This window comes from Python bivittatus, unplaced genomic scaffold (genome assembly GCF_059951505.1).
Source record: "Python bivittatus isolate LINGU-HERP-01145 unplaced genomic scaffold, Pbiv_v1 ctg000610_np1212, whole genome shotgun sequence".
NCBI lineage: Eukaryota > Metazoa > Chordata > Lepidosauria > Squamata > Pythonidae > Python > Python bivittatus.
In genome coordinates, this window is record NW_028277088.1 from 28,540,074 (window position 1) to 28,555,169 (window position 15,096).

The window sequence follows — 15,096 nt, forward strand, 5'->3', positions numbered from 1 at the left end:
TTTAATTCTTACATGCACAGCTGTAGTTCAATTCACCGTTTTGATTTAAGTCTGCAAGAAGCCTTCCAAAGTCTGCATGGACAGAGAATGTTGCCAAAATATATTTCATTTATTTACCAGAAGAACAGGCCTTTGACTAGGACATAACAGCAAACTGATTAAAATGTACTGGAGATGCTTGTATTAAAATACTGCTCCCATATCTGTTCTGTGATGGTATATGCTCCTTTAAGACATTTAAAAATGCAGCTCAGAAGCATTCAGTTTAGTGCTTTCTTCTGTTCTTGCTTTCTCCAGGCTTTAACCACTTATTCATGTGTCTCTGATTAAATCACATTCCAGCATGTAAATAGAAACATTTTTGTTTCTTTTTCTTCCATATGCTCAGTTCATGCCATGCTTCTCAGTCATGGTACTTCTGTTTGACCTTGAACATATGTTGCTGTTTCTGCAATATCATGGGGCTTTACTGTGAACTTTTAAGAACTTTTCATATCAACAGAAATGCTGTTTTGTTATTATTTTTTCACATTTTGAGCAATGAATGCTCTTAAGGAAGTTTATATCATGCAGTGCAATAGAAATTAAATTATTGAATGCCATGTCCTCTCATTCTGAATTCACAGTGTAATCCTAACATTACTCAGAACTCTCAGCCATAATGTGCTTTGGTTTGATTTGGTTTGGCTTAGTATATTGACAAAGCCAGACTGTTGTGTTTTATTCAGTAAACTACTATATGGTTAAATCGTATCTTAGGCTATGTGTGAATCCAGTCTCTGAGGCAAGTGTGTTTAAGATAGCAGTCAAAGCTTGTAATTCCATACCTCATTCTTTCCAAGTTTTATTTTACGTCAGTGGTTTTTAAACATGAGTTCCGGGAGATTTTTGGAAGCTTAGCATAGTTTGCCAACTAAAACATTAGCATATGAAGACAAGCTTCCTGAAAAAAAAAACAGATAATCTTCCTCTACAGTGTGTAGATTAAGGATATCCTCCATTCACCTGAAGCAAGAACCAGGTACACAGCTTCCTTATTTGAAGTGTTGATGTACCCGCAAATGTGTAGTGAAGTACTCTGCAATACGTTGACAGTTCTTAGCAGGTACCTAAGAATAGTATGGCAAATCAGTTAATATAGACAATAATCCCAGAAAGGGAGAAAATGATGAATTCTCTAAAGTCTAAAGGCAATACTTTTGAGTGCCCTTTCCACTTCCTGCTTGTCTTGTAGTTGCCTCAGTACACAAATAATGGTCACAAAATGCATCTGCCCTTATCCTGACTTGTCTCCAAAATCTCTCAGATTGGTGTATGAAGTTTTTTTTTTTTTTACTAATACTAATCATTTTATTCTCACAATAAACTGAGTATGTTTTTATCACAATGTGATTTTCACAACTAAAGGTGGACCAAGTCAACACTCAAGCCCAGCAGTGCTTTCCACTTGTGTTGTACTACAATTCCTCTTATCTCTAGTTATAATCAAATGCATCGGAAGGGCATCTGGTTGGGTGAACCTGCTCTAGCATCTTTCTTGCATGATCTGTAATTGTGACAATGGATAATCTGTTTACTCTTCACCAGAAGTCTTGTTCTGTTTTTTTCCCTCCTCTCTAGCACTCAGTACAAAATATTGACTTAATATATCTGAAATATTTTCAGGTTGAAAGTGAGATATACTTTCTTCCTCCAGCTAGGTGTCATTTGTGTAGAGTGAACTTTTATTAATGTATATTCAGCAGATCTAAGCCTAGTGGGGCTTACTCACAACTAAATGTATATCCGATTGTAGTTTAAGCTTGTTAGTTCCTAGTATAGATTTTAGTTTACATTCTTTTCCTTAAATGAAAAGTTGTAGCTGTTAACTTGATGTACATGAAATATGCCTATATATCGCAACATATTGTATTGTTGTTTGCTCTGGCTGCTCTTTCAGCAGATTTCGTGACTAGTGTTTTAGTGACTACCTTATAAAGCCTGGCTTAAAGCAGATTATAGTGTGATGCATTTTAGAGCTAAATATAGATGTAAGATAATAATCTCTGGAGTAACACTTCTGCTTTGCAGTGAAACAGTTTGTTAAATTCACTATAGGTGGTTCTCTTGGTTTTGATTAAGATTTTTTGTTTTCCTTTCACTTTTAGAATTTATTTCTATGCATTATTTTTAGTGTTTCCTTTTGCCCTGACCCTGGCTACTCATGAAGAATAACATGTATTAATGGTTGCCAGGATGATTAACATAAATCTGGCTGTCTCTTTAAATGTTGTGATTTTAAGAAAAAGACTTCATTGATCCATCTGGCTGACTTAATTCAACATGGACTGTTCTTGGTCCCATTGATTATCTTATGTATTGTTAGATTTCTATTGTGGCAGCACAATATCTAACGAGTTTACTTACTTTCTTGGATGTATTTGTCTTATATTATTGAAACTGTAACTTTTGCTACACAATGAAAATGAAGATGCAATTCAAAAGTTGATGGTTAAAATAATTTTAAAAAATCCTTCCCCCTAATAATGGGGTTTGAGAGTTGTTGTTTTTTTTAAATCAAGAACTTCACTTCTTTTGTGGAAAAAGTTAATGCTTATTGCTAACCCAGCAGCTACAGTCAGGATTATTTGTGAAATAAAACTTTAAAAAAAAATTTTGAACCATACTGAAAGAAAAGAAAGCTGGGTGGTTCCCGTTCTTAATGTATTTTGATTTGGTTACTTGCTGATCTAGCTGCCTTTCCCCTCAGGCAGTTTTTGATGAATTTATATTGTAAAAACTGTATCAAATTGAATTCAACCTCTGGTGATTTCATGGATATGTACATGTAGTGTTCTTGGTAGCAGTATGCAAATAGTCTGCCATTACTTTTTCTCCAGATGTTTTACTGGTATACAAGATAGGACTGTATAAGCCTCAAAAGAAATGCCTTACAGCACTTGGGAAGGCATGCAAACGACTTTCCTTTGAATGATGAAATGTGCATGCCAAGCACAGACCAAAAATTGTCCAGAGCAGCTTATAAAACATCTGTACAAGCTTGGAACCACACACAACTGTTTTCATAATTAGAAAAATGCTTGGTTTGCACCTGCATGAATTGCCACATAGCTCTTTCAAAGGATTTGTACAGCCCTAGTATTTGGACTCAAATCTTTTTGGAAATTCTTGGCTCTGGTTTGGGAGCAGTTCTTCTATTTACCCTTTCACATATAATTCCATGGACATATTCACAGAAATTCTTTTCCTTTCTATTGTGTCATCTTTCATTTTCTTCTGAAAGAAGTTGTAGAGATGGATTGCAGAACAAATGTGGACAGATCTTCAGGATCTGATTCTTGGCTGGCTGTTTTCACCAGTGTTCTAGTGTCCTTCAACAGGGTAGGGATATACAAATAGTGAAGGCAAGGGAGACAAATGTTTTGGACTTAAAGGTGATTGTGGTTTCTCCCTTGCCTCACTCAACACTCCTTCAACAAACCTGGTCATGTAGACCTCATTTAAGTCATTTATGAAGATGTTGAAAGAATACTGGGTCCAGGACAAAGCCCTGGAGTACCCCACTGTAATATCTCCCTCCATGTGGACATAGAGCTATTAAGGACCATGTGTTGGCTATGGTTGTTCAGCTAACTACAAATCCATATGGTAGCAGAATCATCCATCCCCCATTGTTCCAGTTTATCAAGAAAGAGGCTATAGTCAGCTTTATCAAATGGCTTACTAAAGTCAAAGTACACTGCATCCACAGCATTCCCTTGGTCCACTAAACTAATCACATTGTCAAAGAAAGCAATAAAATTTGTCTGGCGTGACCTGCTTTAACAAATCCATGTTGGCTTCTGGTAATAACCTTGTTAGTTTCTAAGTACGTGCAAACCCACTGTTTGCTTACCTTGTCTAGGATTTTCCCAGGTATTTACGTCAAGCTGATCAGTTTCCTGGGACCTCTTCAATTCTCTCTGCCTGCAGTATGGCAAATTCTAGGATTATATGGGCACTCTTTCCCAAGGTTCCTACCACTTCCACTTCTTTGAATATTTCTCTCTTATTAAGTATTAAGTCCAATATAGTTGATCCTCTAGTTCCTTTCTCTACCTTTTGGATGATGAAGTTGTCTGCAAGGCACATCAAGTGTTGCATCTCCACTTGCTGCAGAGCTTGATTCCTATGGATGTCAAGGAAGTTGACATCCCCATTGTCACAGTGGTGTATTTCCTGGATACCTTGGCCATCTGGTTTGTGAATATTTCATCTATATCTTCTGTTTGGTTGGGTGGACTATAGTACACACCCACAATGTCATCTTTGTTTCTTTTTCCTTAATATTCACCCAGACATTTTCAGCAGGGTTTTCATCCTTTGGGTCATGAATTTCCATGCAGGTGTTGTCATTCTTTACATATAATGAAATTCCACCTCCCTTTTTGTTTCTTTTGAGCAAATTATATCTTTCCAGTAGTATATTCCAGTAATGAGATCCATCCCACTGAAATTCAGTGATTCCTACAATATCATATTTGCCCTTCCATGCTAGGACTTTACATTCTGCCTGTTTGTTTCCCATACTTTGCAGATAGGTGTACAGGCATCTGAGGCCTTTAATTCTACCCTTTCCCTGCTGCATCTTCTGATATATTCTTCAGTATTTCTTCCTTCTTGCCCCTTCTTTCCTTAAGGATTTACTGCCTTTGGTCTTATGTACTCAGTGTGGTTCTAGGTAATGGTCTTCTCCCCCTCCAGATCACCTTAGCAAGATGTCGTTCCCCTGAATGTTCTTTAGTTTATGTCACATGTTGAAAGTACTTTATATTAACTCAATAATTCTTAAAATTGTCTTGCAAGGAAGACCTGAATTATTCTTATCCTGTGGTTTGGAGAGAATAGAAGCCTGGTGACTTCACCAACTTGTACAGTACCTTGGAAGCATAGTGGTGAAGAGACAAATATTTAACAGTAGGCTTTGGAGAGTGAAGAGAGCTGTTTAGACCTTGAGATATAATGATATGGTGGAGTGGCTGAAAGCAATATATGGGATTAACAAAGTTTTGAATGCTAAGGATCCATGTGTCTGAGAGAAACTGGAATGAAGAAGACAGTACATGTGTGTAGAATGTAGGAACCTAAACTGGATTTAGGGTGATCCATGTTAAACTGCATGGGGCAGAACATGTAGAATCAATGTGGCTATCCACAAAAAGTGTGATAGCACTACATGGAGATAATTTGACCTCTCTGTTGCAACAGTTGTGGCCTTTTGAGGGTCATTTTCCTAAATCAAGAAATAGAGATATTAATCACTTGTACTTTTAGTTTAGTATTATTGAGTCTTTTGATTTTAAAATACTTATGTTTAAAATAATATTTAAAATTTGTATTCCAGAAATTTTATGAATAAGCATCAGAAGCCAGTGCTAACAGGCCAGCGGTTCAAAACTAGGAAAAGGGGTAGGCTTAACAATTTATCTTTATTGTAGTAGTACTGAAACCTTTATACAATATTGTATGTTTTATTTCTTCCCTCAAACAAAAAACAAAGTAATGAAGTAATGATTTGTTTTAATGGTGGTATTTGTGGAAACATACTGTTGTGATCACACAACATGGAGCAAGTTGTAAAAATAGAAGTTTGCTTATGTAATATGCTTGGTTGAAACAAACTACATTATGATTTACTGTAGCATAATTATCAGGTATCGCCCATTGAAATAAGCTAACTTCAGACTATATTGGCTTGTTTAAAAAAACTGTTAATGCTAAGTATAATTACTTTCGAACATAACAGACTGTACATAGCTGGAAACAGAAGGGTATGTTTCTAATCTTATACGTGCTTCACATGAAGAAAGAAAAATGCAGTTCTAAACAACAGTGTAAACTTGATGTGACTTCACCACCTGAGGGATTTTAATTGCTAAATTTATTTATTGCTGTTATCAACATATGAAGTACACTTGATCAGAAAGAAGAATGCTATCATCTGAAATGTTTAATCGCCCTCCCAGTCAATTTAAGAAGCTGATTCAATGAAAAAAACCACCATACAAATTCTGTTTGTGCTATTAATTTGAAAGTATGGAAATTCAGTATTAAAAATACTGCTTTGAAATTCTACAATAACTTTAAAAGCATTTGAGTTAAAAACTGATTAGAAAAAGGAGAACTAGCAGGAAGTACAATGTGTACAGTGTTCTCAGCTGTATAGTGAGTAATTTATTAATAAGCATATGCTGAGAATGGGAAAAGACCAATCAACAAAAGTCGTTTGCTTTCTGTGTAATACATTCTGGTAAATAGCTGAGAAATATTGTACAACATGATTAGTACCTAGTTTTCTATTACAGATGAAAAGGAGAAATTTGAACCCACTGTCTTCCGGGATACAATTGTCCAAGGTCTCAATGAAGCTGGTGATGACCTGGAAGCGGTAGCCAAGTTTCTGGATGCTACAGGCTCAAGGCTAGATTACCGGCGCTATGCTGACACTCTCTTTGATATTTTGATAGCTGGCAGCATGCTAGGTACGTATGTCATATAGAAACCTTCAAAATGTCCTTCAAAGCTAGCGCTGGCAACATATCCCCTTGATTCTGTCTAGCTGCAGTGTTAAAGAACTGTTCCTATCTTTATTCTCCTCCTTGTGTGTGGTGTATATCTTAAGCTTGTTTTACAGACTTTGGACATCCATGATTACTGTAAATATATGAAGTAGTATTTAATGTAGAAGCTAAAACTAGATTCTGTATTATAGGCAGTGTCATTGTAAGGTTTGACACTCGTACCATGTTGTAGTCACATGGTTGAAAACGCTTTCTATTGAGCCTTACTTCATTTGGCACATGCCTCCATTCTGAACACATGTACTGTGTAAGCATGTATGTATATACAAAAAGTGAACACTGGCTCTGTTTCTCATGTGAATAATATTAGATTGTTTATTATTTATAAACAATAAATAATAATTTATTATTATTATGTGTGTTTTCAGCTCCAGGTGGGACAAGAATAGATGATAATGATAAAACCAAGATGACAAACCACTGTGTGTTTTCTGCAGATGAAGATCATGATGCCCTCCGACACTATGCTCAGGTTCACTACTGCTTTAAATATTTTAAGAAATGCCCACAGACAGGCTCATCAAAAAATACCAAGATGCTGCTGAACGTATTTATTTATTTATTAGGGCTTATGTGTATTCCAGTCCAAAAGGACTCTGAGTGACTTACACTTTCCTTTTTCAGAAAGAAAGCTAATAAAATCATCATCATCATCATCAAAGCTAAAAGCAGTTAGCATTACAACTCAAATTAAAGAAAATTTCACCATCTGAGAAACACTCAAACATCAAAGCACAACCCATAAAGGGAGTTTGCTGCATATATTAATTCCACTCCTAATTCGTTTTTATTAGCTTTCCTGAATCTAAACAGGGTAGAAGCTAGTCTGATTCTGCAGCTTGCAAGAAGCCTTGATTCTGTGGCCCCGAAGATAACAGTCCCTAAGAGAAGAGGCCCACAGAGTCAAGCCTGGATTGAGCCTATCCTTCCCAATCTTACTGGATGGGCAGAAGCCATTGGGAGAAGACAGTTCCGTAGATAACCAGGTCCTAATCTATCTAGGGCTTTAAAGATGTTAACCAGAATCTTGGATTGCACCCAAAAGCAAACTGACAATCAGTATAGCTCTTGAAGTGAAAATTTGATTCTCCCATCAGTACTTAAGCAGCTGCATTCTGAACCAGTTGAAGCTTCTGGGTGAGATTCAGAGAAAGATGCAAATAGAATGAGTTGTAGTAATCCAAACAAAGAGGTAAATAAGGCATCAATGACTATAAGCAGGGCCTTCTAGTCCAGGAATGGTCATAACTGATATATCAGATATAACTGTGCAAAAGCTCTCCTGGCCACAGTTGTCACTTGCTCTTCAAGCAGGAATGAGTCCAGGAGGACTGCCAGATGATGAACCAATTCTGCATGAGGAAGTGTACCCACTCAAGAACTGAAGATGGAGGATCCCTGGAATCAAAGTTTCCATAGACATAGCCACTCTGTCTTGTTGGGATTAAGTCTGACCCTGTTCTTCTCCATACAGATTTGGGTGTGTAGGTGTGAGACTGGGTTCATACATCATATTAAGCCATTGTGATTTGTAAAAGATGGTTTATGGTCTAAAGTGTCGTATGAATCCAGTTAATGGTTGCTCATTTAATAATCTATGACATAGCATGTGTGAAAAAGGATGGTATATGAGTACATATAATTCATGCCTACAAACTGTCACATACTCTGTTGTAAACAAATTATAAAAATAAAGTTGTTAAAGGCAACGAAATGTATATCATAATAGGGAAGACTCATTTCCTAGCAGTTGTACAATGAGGAAGATAATTTGTGAAGAATAATTCCTGATAAACCTTAAAACCTGGGCTGTCTGAGGAAGAGAGAGGCATTTTTCAGATATTTGTGTCCCAAATAATTTGCATAAGCATCTTGAAGTGACCCTACTAGGAAATAGACAGGACAATTTCAGCAGCTTCTTTGTATCAGAGTGATATAATCCCATTCGGCCAGTTCAGCTAACTTTCTAGCAGCTATATTTTGTACTAACTAAAGCAGCTGGATCATTTCCAAAAGTAGTCCTACATTCAGTGTTGAATTCAGGATGCTTGAACATAAAGCTCTATGGCCAGATTATCCTTAATAATGAATCATTTTACCTGGTGAGCCAGCTAATCCTGGCAAAGACAATCTGCGTCATCCCTTCGTTTGAAAGGAACTCCAACCTTGTTTTAACAGGCTGCACAGTAAATTCACTGACAGGAGATTCATCTGTTTGAATCCTCCATCTTGTCAAGATTCAGCTTGAATTCCAAAATGACTATAAATGGCTACTGAGTTAGCAGTTTATTTTTGAAAATATCTGATGTACATTTTATTAGGATAAATCATAATCAGTGGAGTAATAAATTGTTTGAAGCTTTAGGACTAAAATATTGATTTGTGTTCCTGCTTTCTGATTTACTCACTACATTGAAATATCGTGGTTTGTTTGCTGTAACAAGAATGAACTGAACATAACACAAAGAAATAAACTGAAGACCAGTGAGGGTAGTGTTATACATCTGTCTGTATAAATAAAAAAAGTTTAGATGATTTAATAAATAAGTAAATGAATATATATATCTAATCTGCATTTTAGTTTTATCATTGATTAATTATAAGCATTCTTACAGATGACAACTGGATAACTGGTTTCTACTTGTGTTAATGTTGATTATTTTTATGTTTAGGTCTTCAATAAACTCATCAGGAGATACAAATATTTGGAAAAAGCATTTGAAGATGAAATCAAAAAGGTAACCTTTATTTTCTTTTAACAGTAATATTTCTTTTATAATCTGGGAATCAGTTTATAATATGTAGGAACTTTTTAATGTGCTTCAAGTAGAATGAGTAAGTGTTTTGGCTGCTAAGATCTGAGGTATTACAGCAGCTTCATATTTGCATACATTTCCCAGGGTTTCAGGGTGAAGGTGAGTAAAAGTTCTTTTGCTTGCATCTGTAAGCTAGACTTTCCTAAATTTACCCCCCCAAGTGTTTTGGGCATCAAGTTCAATAATTTCCATTCAAAGATTATGCTAAGAAACATCTGGCAAGCACCAGGATTGGGGAGCACATTCTAGCTTACATTAGACAGTAATACAGGTAGGTCTTGATTAGTGTGGTTAATGAATCCCACAAAATGGTTGCATTATTTGAAGTGATATTTCTATGGAAAATAGGGTAATTGGTTCCAGCTCAATGAAAATAGGCAATGAAAAAATTTAAACATAAATCTTATATGTATATTAATGAAATATTACAGTAAAGGATAAAAAGAATATACTTATAATTTAAATTTATGTTTAACGAAGTCACAGAACAGTTATAGAAAGCAAAATAAAAACAAAAAAAACCCCACTTCTAAATATCATTCCTAAAGATAGCTTACACTGATGAAAACATCTTTATTGACTCTCAGTGTCCTTGTAGATGTTTGCAAACCACAAAAAGCTGATGCAACTTTACCATTTTTTAAATTTCCCCTGTGTGTTTTATAATATTGCGCGCTGTAGATTCAGCCATTCCAACATCTTGTCCTATTTTAGAATTGCTATAACCACATTGATCTCATTCAATTACATCAAATTTTTGCTCTAATGTAATAACAAGCTTCTTCTTTTTTAAACTTGTACTATTTTCCACTGATGGAATCTTCCTTTTCTCTATTTTGCACATATGAAGATGAGCAGCATATAAAACCGCAACTGCAATTGTGCATGCACTAGCCTCAGTTGCATGCATGCTAGCCTTGCATTATCTGAATTTTGGGTCATATTAAATGTCACCTGGTATCAATTTACAATTTGCACTAAATTGAATATTGCATTATTCAAACTCACACTAATCGCGATCTACCTGTAATAATGATGATGACATTAGTTACTTGGTCTAGAAATATTTTACAAGCACAGCCAAGGATTTATTGAAGATTACATATGTACCATAGCTCTGTGATTTTCATTAAAAAGCAAGATTCTGTCTCTGTCTCTTAGAGGCTGCATATAGATTTGTCAGAGTGTCAGGAATGCATGTTGAAATTAGAGGGCAGTTGAATAGGTTTTCCAGGAATTAAGTTATTCATTTTCTTTCTTTTTTCCATTATTAGACTTTAAAATATGCAAAATAGCAGTATATAGTACAGTGCAGTTCACAGAGCTGGTTTGAATTACAGAATTGAGCATTCCTTGGTGCAGAAGTTCTTCATTCATTACAACTAATAAACAATTTAAATTGTAGCTACCAGTTTAAGCAGGTGGCTCAGCCAACCTTGGTTGATCACAAAAAGCTAAACAGAGTGTGTTTCATTGTTTAGTTTAGTTTAGTCTACTTGGTACTTGGATAGGAAACCACCAGGAAATCTCAGGGCTGTCTTGGAAGTTGAAAAAATATCCTGGAAGAAAGCAATGGCAAATTACCTCCTTATTGCAACAAAGATTACAAAATGAATGGGTCCATGTAGTTGCCAGGAGTTGAGTTCAACTCCAGAGAGTCTCTCCCTTTCCCTTACCTTACTTTGTGACTTGAATGGGAAACAGGTGTTGGGTGGAGAGAGATCCCTTGGAAAACCTCCACAATTGGAACATTAAACAATACATAAAGCAGTGAAATAAAGCTACTTTATTTGGGAAAAACCTTTGTGCAAAAGAGGAACTTCCTGGAGTGAACTTGAACTTGTGAGTTTTTAACAATTGGACATTTCTAAACAACTGTTTCCTCTTAGAAGGAATATGATAAATTGGGAAGCCTGAAGATATCTCAAGATGTGAACTAGCATGGAGAGAAAACATGGAAACTCTCTTATTGCTGGTTCCAGGCCTAGCTGTTGCCATTTCTCCCATTCTTCTCCCTATTAAGTCAACAGCCAGGTAAGGATAATTTCAGCCTTGATTTTGCCCACTGCATTGATCTTGAGCAGCCATTGAATACAAGTACAGGCAAAAGTAAAAAAAAAAAGGGAAAATAACAAGGAAGAACTAAAACAGCACTTGAGGTATGAGAAAACTGCTGCTGCTGCTGCTGCTGAAATCTTACTCTATAAAGGAGTGAAATAATAAGTATACTTCTGCAAACCTTGTAACTATATGCTGTTCTTTTGTTGCTTTTGTAAACCTTAAATAGGCAGCTTTGCTAACTTGTAAGCTGAAGTTTATTGTTAACGACAATTATCTATTTTCTATTTCAACAACAGAAAGTACTTTTCCCCTTTTAGCTCCTCTTTTCTCCCACTGCTGCCCTCCAACTGACCTTAGCTGGGGAGCTCAGCATACAGAGGTACAAGTGTATTTTAATACTCCAGGCTTTAAGCTTATACAGTATAAAAATGGATACTACCTTAGACATATTTTAGATTCCCTTTCAATTAGCAGCCATTTTGCCTTTTTAAAAAAACAAAACTCCAAAGAATTCCCCCAATTTTAAGGGTTTTAAGGACCAAAACTTAAGGGCCAAACGTTGGGGAAAGTGACTATATTATACTGGAAATCTTAAGTTTAAGGGGAAATAAGTTGAGTGTAATAGCATGCATATCTTTGATTGCAAGAAAGCAGATTCTGGCATAGTAATTGATTCACTAGATCTCATCTTCAAGGATCTTGTAGTTTGGATTGTTGCAGCGAGCAGGATGCTGTACCAATGGCTGCTTTCAAGTCTATGAAATGGGTCCTAATATAAGTAATGCCCTGCTGGATCGGATCCCTGACGCATCTAGTCCAGCCGTCTGTTCTCACGGCGGCCAGTTGCTCTATAGTCATGTTACTTTGCTGTTATATTTTATTCTGAAGTCACTATTAGTTTGGGAGAGATTAAACTAACATTTCATTATATCTAGTTGTTGTTTTTTAAAAACCATCCAGATTGCTTGACAATTGCTAGATGCGTACTAGAAAGTTGTCGAAGATTTATGCCAGTTATATATCTAGAATTACTCATAAGCAATTGCTGTAGTCTCACAGAGCTGATTTAAAGTTTAGAGATTATTGTTCTACCCCTACATTTAAATTTACATGTACAGTTGTATTACTAATGATTTGCCATTGTGTTCCTCTAGAATTTCTGACTTCCTAGTCTACCCATCCAAGTACTAATCAGGGCTGACCCTACTTAGCTTCTGAAATCAGCCAGTAGTGACTAGGTACTTTCATTTGCTGAGGCTGGCTTTATTAGAAGGACTCATGGTGGTTGGAGGTCTTTGATTATAATTTATTCTACTTTAGAGGTTCTTTTTCCTTCCTTGAACTTTGTTTTTTCATTTCCATGGCTTATTAAACAGGGCTTGTAGGGAAGGCAGGGAAGCATAAGTTCTTCCTTCATTTTGCTGTATTTAATAACTTAATATACAGTACATCCATTTTTTTCAACAGCAGCCAGGCTCAGGAAGAGCATATGAATTCACCTATTTAGTATCAGCAGATAACCAGCAATATCTTTATCAATTTAGCTATCTGCTCCCTAAATAGATTGAAAAAATTCAAATGCTCATATAGATAAGAGAACTTTATATTTGTACTTAGGCATTGAAATAGAGTCTTTCCAACAGCAACTTGGATTTTTATAGGGTTTTTTATTCCTCTTCTAAAGGTCGTCAGAAGCCTGGGAATGGGGGTGGGGTGGGAGTTATGCCCACGTGGTGCATTCTGTTGTCGGCAACACTGAGATGATTATCCAGTTTTGAATTTTTGACGCAAAGCCGTGGATCAAAGTGTAACTAACACTCTGCTTTGTACTCTGTGTTCTCCTCGTTCTGACACAAATATATCTACCCTATTTATTCTTCGTTATGCTGAATTCATTTCAAATCAGAGATGAGGGCAGAATAAAAAAATAATTGGATTGACTTTAAGTTACATTCAATTAATTTAATACAGATATCATTCTTTCCCATGCAGTGCTCCACACTTTAAATTTTAGGCTAGTTTTTGATAATTCTGAAGTCAGATTTATTGCATTAACTATTTTTGGCAGCCCTGGGCACTTCAGGTTGTTTTCTCTTGTGTGTTTACATCCTTCCAAAAACATGTCCCTCTTTTTTGCCTCACAGCTCCTGCTATTTCTTAAAGCCTTTTCCGAAACTGAACAGGCAAAATTGGCAATCCTCACTGGAATCTTGCTAGCTAATGGGACGCTACCTGCTACCATTTTAACAAGCCTTTTCACTGACAACATTGTCAAAGAAGGTAATTGGGGATTCTCTCCACCCCCTCCAGGGATGTACATGATCTTCTCCCACAGGATATCCTTGTTATCTTTATAAAGAAAAGACAGGATCTTTGATGTTGTGGCCTTAGAATTAAGGCTCACTCTGTTGAGAAGCTTTTATATTTTCCATTGCCTCCTCTTAGAAATTAATAAATTGCAAACAATATATACTGTGCATTTATAAATTGTTCTATTGATAATTTTGTTATTTTATTTTGTTAATATTGAATAACTAGGATTTAATTTGAGAATCCTGGATGTCATCTTGTGAATTTAAGTTGCAATTTTGTCTAATGGGTAATATTTTTGCATAGTTTGGTACATTAGGGTGGAATAATTACCTCACCAGAAAAAAGCTGGGGAGGGGGAGAGGAAATCAGGAAATTGGTATGTCCAAGAAGTAATCTTGAACCTGATGGCCAAGTACAGTAACATGTTAGGGCAATTGTATTCATAAAATTGAGTTTGCTTAGGAATTGCTAGTACATCTCTCTTACCAAAAATCAACCAACCGACCAACCACCGGGACTTATTGGAAAGAAAAGAGATAATCCATTTGATTTGATGTTTTTCCACCAAAAAGTGATCTTTGCCTAAAAATGTTTAGGCAAAAAATGCTTAGAGTAGAGATAACATTTTAAGCAAGAAAAACGTGAGATTAAAACCCACTATTTTCTGCATTGCAGTTCCAGATTGAAGATTTTGTGGCTCCTTTTTGCTAAGAGAGTGTTGTTCCAATGTACTCTTACTTTAAAATGTAATTTATCTTTCAAAGTAGCTTGAGAGGCAGAGCAGGTTTTAACAGTGGATGAGGCAATGCCAGAGGTCTGCTCCCCAAGTATAGTGACTTTTCATTGTGGGATTAAGAACAACTTAATAATTACTCAACAAACTTCTGAACATTGCTTTTTCTATAACACAAGCAAGTGCCTGGATTGAGGGAGGGGTACTAAAACCATTTCTGTTCTCTTCCACTTAATTACATTTTTGAATGCGCTTGCAATTCTTTCATCCAAGTGTCTCAGGATGGATGCAAAATCTTGTAATAGGGACAGAAGAGAGAATTCAACTGTGCCTGCCCATTGATGAAATTCCTCTATGGGCAGGCACAATTGAATAACCTATTTTGAACTCAGATGAACTTTCCTTGTGTACAAAAAATGTTGGAAATATGGTATGGCTAGGTATACTTCTGTTCTCAACAGATGATAACTATGGTAACTCAGCTGCTTAGATTCTGTGTTTGCCAAATAACACATGCTGTTAATCTGTGCTCGCTCTTGCTTTCTTGCTCTCT

At 36.1% G+C, this 15,096-nt stretch overlaps 1 protein-coding gene and 1 long non-coding RNA gene across 6 annotated transcripts in view; one reads left to right on the forward strand and one right to left on the reverse strand.

Moving 5' to 3' along the window:
- BZW2 (basic leucine zipper and W2 domains 2) overlaps window positions 1-15,096 on the forward strand; it is a 43,816-nt gene that overhangs the window by 10,704 nt on the left and 18,016 nt on the right. For 3 of the 4 annotated variants that reach the window (XM_088150661.1, XM_088150662.1, XM_088150663.1), the window contains exons 2-6: window positions 5,384-5,448; window positions 6,345-6,521; window positions 6,989-7,092; window positions 9,293-9,358; window positions 13,642-13,777. In XM_088150661.1, coding sequence (XP_088006787.1) covers window positions 5,391-5,448; window positions 6,345-6,521; window positions 6,989-7,092; window positions 9,293-9,358; window positions 13,642-13,777 — 541 coding nt within the window. In that variant the 5' untranslated portion in view covers window positions 5,384-5,390. The remainder of the gene's footprint in view (window positions 1-5,383; window positions 5,449-6,344; window positions 6,522-6,988; window positions 7,093-9,292; window positions 9,359-13,641; window positions 13,778-15,096) is intronic. The other variant, XM_088150664.1, reaches the window with a different exon arrangement.
- LOC112540894 (uncharacterized) overlaps window positions 1-15,096 on the reverse strand; it is a 56,130-nt gene that overhangs the window by 5,955 nt on the left and 35,079 nt on the right. The window lies entirely within an intron of this gene.